Source organism: Temnothorax curvispinosus, unplaced genomic scaffold (genome assembly GCF_003070985.1).
Source record: "Temnothorax curvispinosus isolate PA1 unplaced genomic scaffold, ASM307098v1 QBEX01011765.1, whole genome shotgun sequence".
Taxonomy (NCBI): domain Eukaryota; kingdom Metazoa; phylum Arthropoda; class Insecta; order Hymenoptera; family Formicidae; genus Temnothorax; species Temnothorax curvispinosus.
Window position 1 is genome coordinate 1 of NW_020221545.1, and position 2,852 is coordinate 2,852.

Below are 2,852 nucleotides of genomic sequence, written 5' to 3' on the forward strand. Positions count from 1 at the left end.
GGACGCCGTCGCCAAACCGTTTGCAAACGTGACACATGTTCGCGTAGAAGAACAACTCGGTGTAGTCGTTATTAATTTGATGACTTGCTTCTGATTCCATGATTTCTGCCTATACACAGTCTCGTTATATCAAAGTCTCCTTATTCAGTGTAAAGGACAAATATAGTGTTTGGAATGTTGTGATTTCACCCGTGATTTATCTTGCACCCGTAAGATATGAGCGTTAAGCAAAATATGACAAAATTGTTAGAATAATTATCATTCCATGCGATGAATAGGAAGGATACTGTTTTTGCTGGTTTATCAAATAGAGGATTCGTGTGCACTCCGCGTATATCCACGACCGCTTGCTTCGTGATGCGATTATAGTACTCAAACACCATGCAAGCTTTTTTAGGCCGCTATTAACTTAGTTCTGGTATCTGCGTGAGACAGACTCTGAAGCCTGCAACAAATAAACGTAGTCGTTAGATAAAATCTCGAGTGTCTTTCGAATCGCAAAATCTGTAAATATGCTCTTACCTGTAAATATATATGCTGTAACCTGACCTACGTTCCTAATCTGTGATGAACGAGCTTTTGTCGTATTTTATACAGAATCAATTATTGAATTTTGTTGATCTTACCACATACATATGAAATTATTGATAACGTTAATAATCTCGTTGGAATACACACCCTCCGCGGTACGATACTTATACTCACGTAAAGAACGGCGAGAAACTGTTATCCTGCCACAGGTGCTACAGCCACTTTGACCACTGTTATTGTTTTGATCGTCGACTGTGGCAAGCATCTCTGTAAATCTGTCACGTGTCGCAAACGTGTGATTTCAAAAATATCAGAGATTTCAGAAATATCGCTGAAGAAGCAGGAAACAATTGCCATTCCGTAAATGCTTGATTTTATTACAAAGATATAGATTTCATCGCAAACAATTAACGAAAAGTCTTGTCTTCATTACAAATAGAAGCAACAACCATTGTATTTAATATTTTACATTACCGTAGCCATGTGTCCTGTCATATCTATAATCGCTGTAGCTACAATCCATTATGCTTGATGCATGCAAGACAATCGATTCTACAAGTAGATAATGTGTTATTTTACATATTTTGTTGCGTGTTAAATAAATACGTTGAATTAAATTAAAAGTTAATTTTAATTAAATGAAATTATAAGATAATTTAAAACGTTCAACCGTGTTAAACGACGTAATTTAAAACGGCAAGAATTAAATGTGTAAGACGAACTCCGGTTAAAATATCTAAATAACACACTTGAAATTGCAGTGCAGTCATAATAATATATATTTTACAATTTACATTACCGCATCCACGTGTCCCGTTATATCTATAATCGTATAATCCACTATGCTCGACTGATGTAAAACAATTATCGACTATACAATTATAGAAAATAGTCATTTAGGATTTTTGGATTATAAATATAAGCAGACATTTCGGAATGTCGGCTATCAGTCTTTTGGAGTTTGTTTTGTGAAGACACGTCGCGATTCGCAGATGTAGTACGTATATAATTTTCTCTGCGTTTCTTCCGTTACATTTATTAAACGTTAAGTTCAGTTAATTCGTGTGTGTCATTTCGTGCGCGCTACGTTTCCTTCGTCATCAAATACAAGCCGTTGGTTTGTATCGGTCGCTTAAATTACGCATATCAGTTATGAACAAAGACTCCTGTAGATAATTACATATTGATTTAAATAAGATACGTACTCCATCTCGATAGTTTTATATGGTTTTAAGCTGGCGAATGGATTCTTTCCGCTATACAGATGGTCTACCTCTTTATTCAGGATTGCGTTTATTATGTCTGTCTCCTTTTTAAATGAATATTGCGTGGCAGACGTTAAGACGAACGGACAATTTTGTTTCGCTAACATCTGTATGGACGGCGCCCACGTTTCCTTACTGGATCTTCCTTCAAGTTTATACTTGTGAATATACAGATTAAATCCTACAACCAAGTCCGGTTTTACGAATGACGAGCTGCATGCATAGTTCTCGTATAATACGTCGTGAAACTCAAACGTCAAATATTTTTTCTCTCGTGACATACAGTTATCGTAATTATTTAACAGATTTGATTTACATGGTAATTCCGGCCCTATAATCACTATAACTATCATCATGGTTCCTATTAAACGCGGCAAAATTTCCCAAAATGTCCACAAGATTTCTTTGAACACATTCGTACATAGAACATGAATGACTAGCTTTTTATTACTTTTTGGGACATACTCTAATAATCGCATAACATAAAACAACGTTAAGGAACATGTCAGATATTCTGAGTGTTGAGCTGCCCAGACGTTGTGCGACATCTCCGAGTCAGTCTGAATATTCCCAAAAGTCTCTATAAAGTCTTTCATATTCTGAAATGTACTCGTGCAGGAAATGTGTTGTAAGTAAAAATGCAAGTCCAGAGAACTGTTTCCCTCTCGCATAGAAAATAAATCTGTGCAAAGACATAGTTCCAGGGGAGCGCATATGCCTTTGTGCTCAATGCCGTCTTTGTGATTTTTACAGAAGTTGGCAGCACACTTCTGACAACTCTCCAACGACTTGTTCCGTTCGTGGCAAACTAGGCACTCTCTTGGAAAACAGATCATTTGCATCTCATCCATATTCAGGCGACGTCCTAGCTTGGACGACACTAGCTGCGCGAAGATCAGCTTCTTGCTGGCCCATACCTCTGTAGTTTCACCGCCATAATCCATGCTGTAGTTTCGCAGCACGTTCCGTATGGCTTTGCACAAAGATTTGTGCTTCTTCCAGTGCTGCTTCTGATGTTCCTGACCACAATAGAAGATCATCCTGCAGCCACCGCAC

The 2,852-nt window shown here is 37.6% G+C and overlaps 1 protein-coding gene and 1 long non-coding RNA gene across 2 annotated transcripts; both read right to left on the reverse strand.

Annotated features, from left to right (window-relative positions):
* Positions 1 to 6: 6 nt before the first annotated feature.
* On the reverse strand, positions 7 to 894 carry LOC112461780. The gene is made up of 3 exons (XR_003041589.1): positions 523 to 894; positions 288 to 445; positions 7 to 200 (listed from the first exon to the last, which is right to left on the reverse strand). It is a non-coding gene; the product is annotated as an uncharacterized LOC112461780 (long non-coding RNA).
* Positions 895 to 1,025: 131 nt separating this feature from the next.
* LOC112461779 lies at positions 1,026 to 2,846 on the reverse strand. Its single transcript, XM_025027158.1, has 2 exons — positions 1,331 to 2,846; positions 1,026 to 1,083 (listed from the first exon to the last, which is right to left on the reverse strand). Exon 1 carries the CDS (start codon positions 2,834 to 2,836, stop codon positions 1,682 to 1,684), a length of 1,155 nt encoding a protein of 384 aa, XP_024882926.1. The 5' UTR covers positions 2,837 to 2,846; the 3' UTR covers positions 1,026 to 1,083; positions 1,331 to 1,681.
* Positions 2,847 to 2,852: the final 6 nt, after the last annotated feature.

Bases quoted from the DNA above. Each gene is read 5' to 3' on its own strand.
- LOC112461779 (XM_025027158.1), bottom strand. From the start codon at position 2,836: ATGATCTTCTATTGTGGTCAGGAACATCAGAAGCAGCACTGGAAGAAG.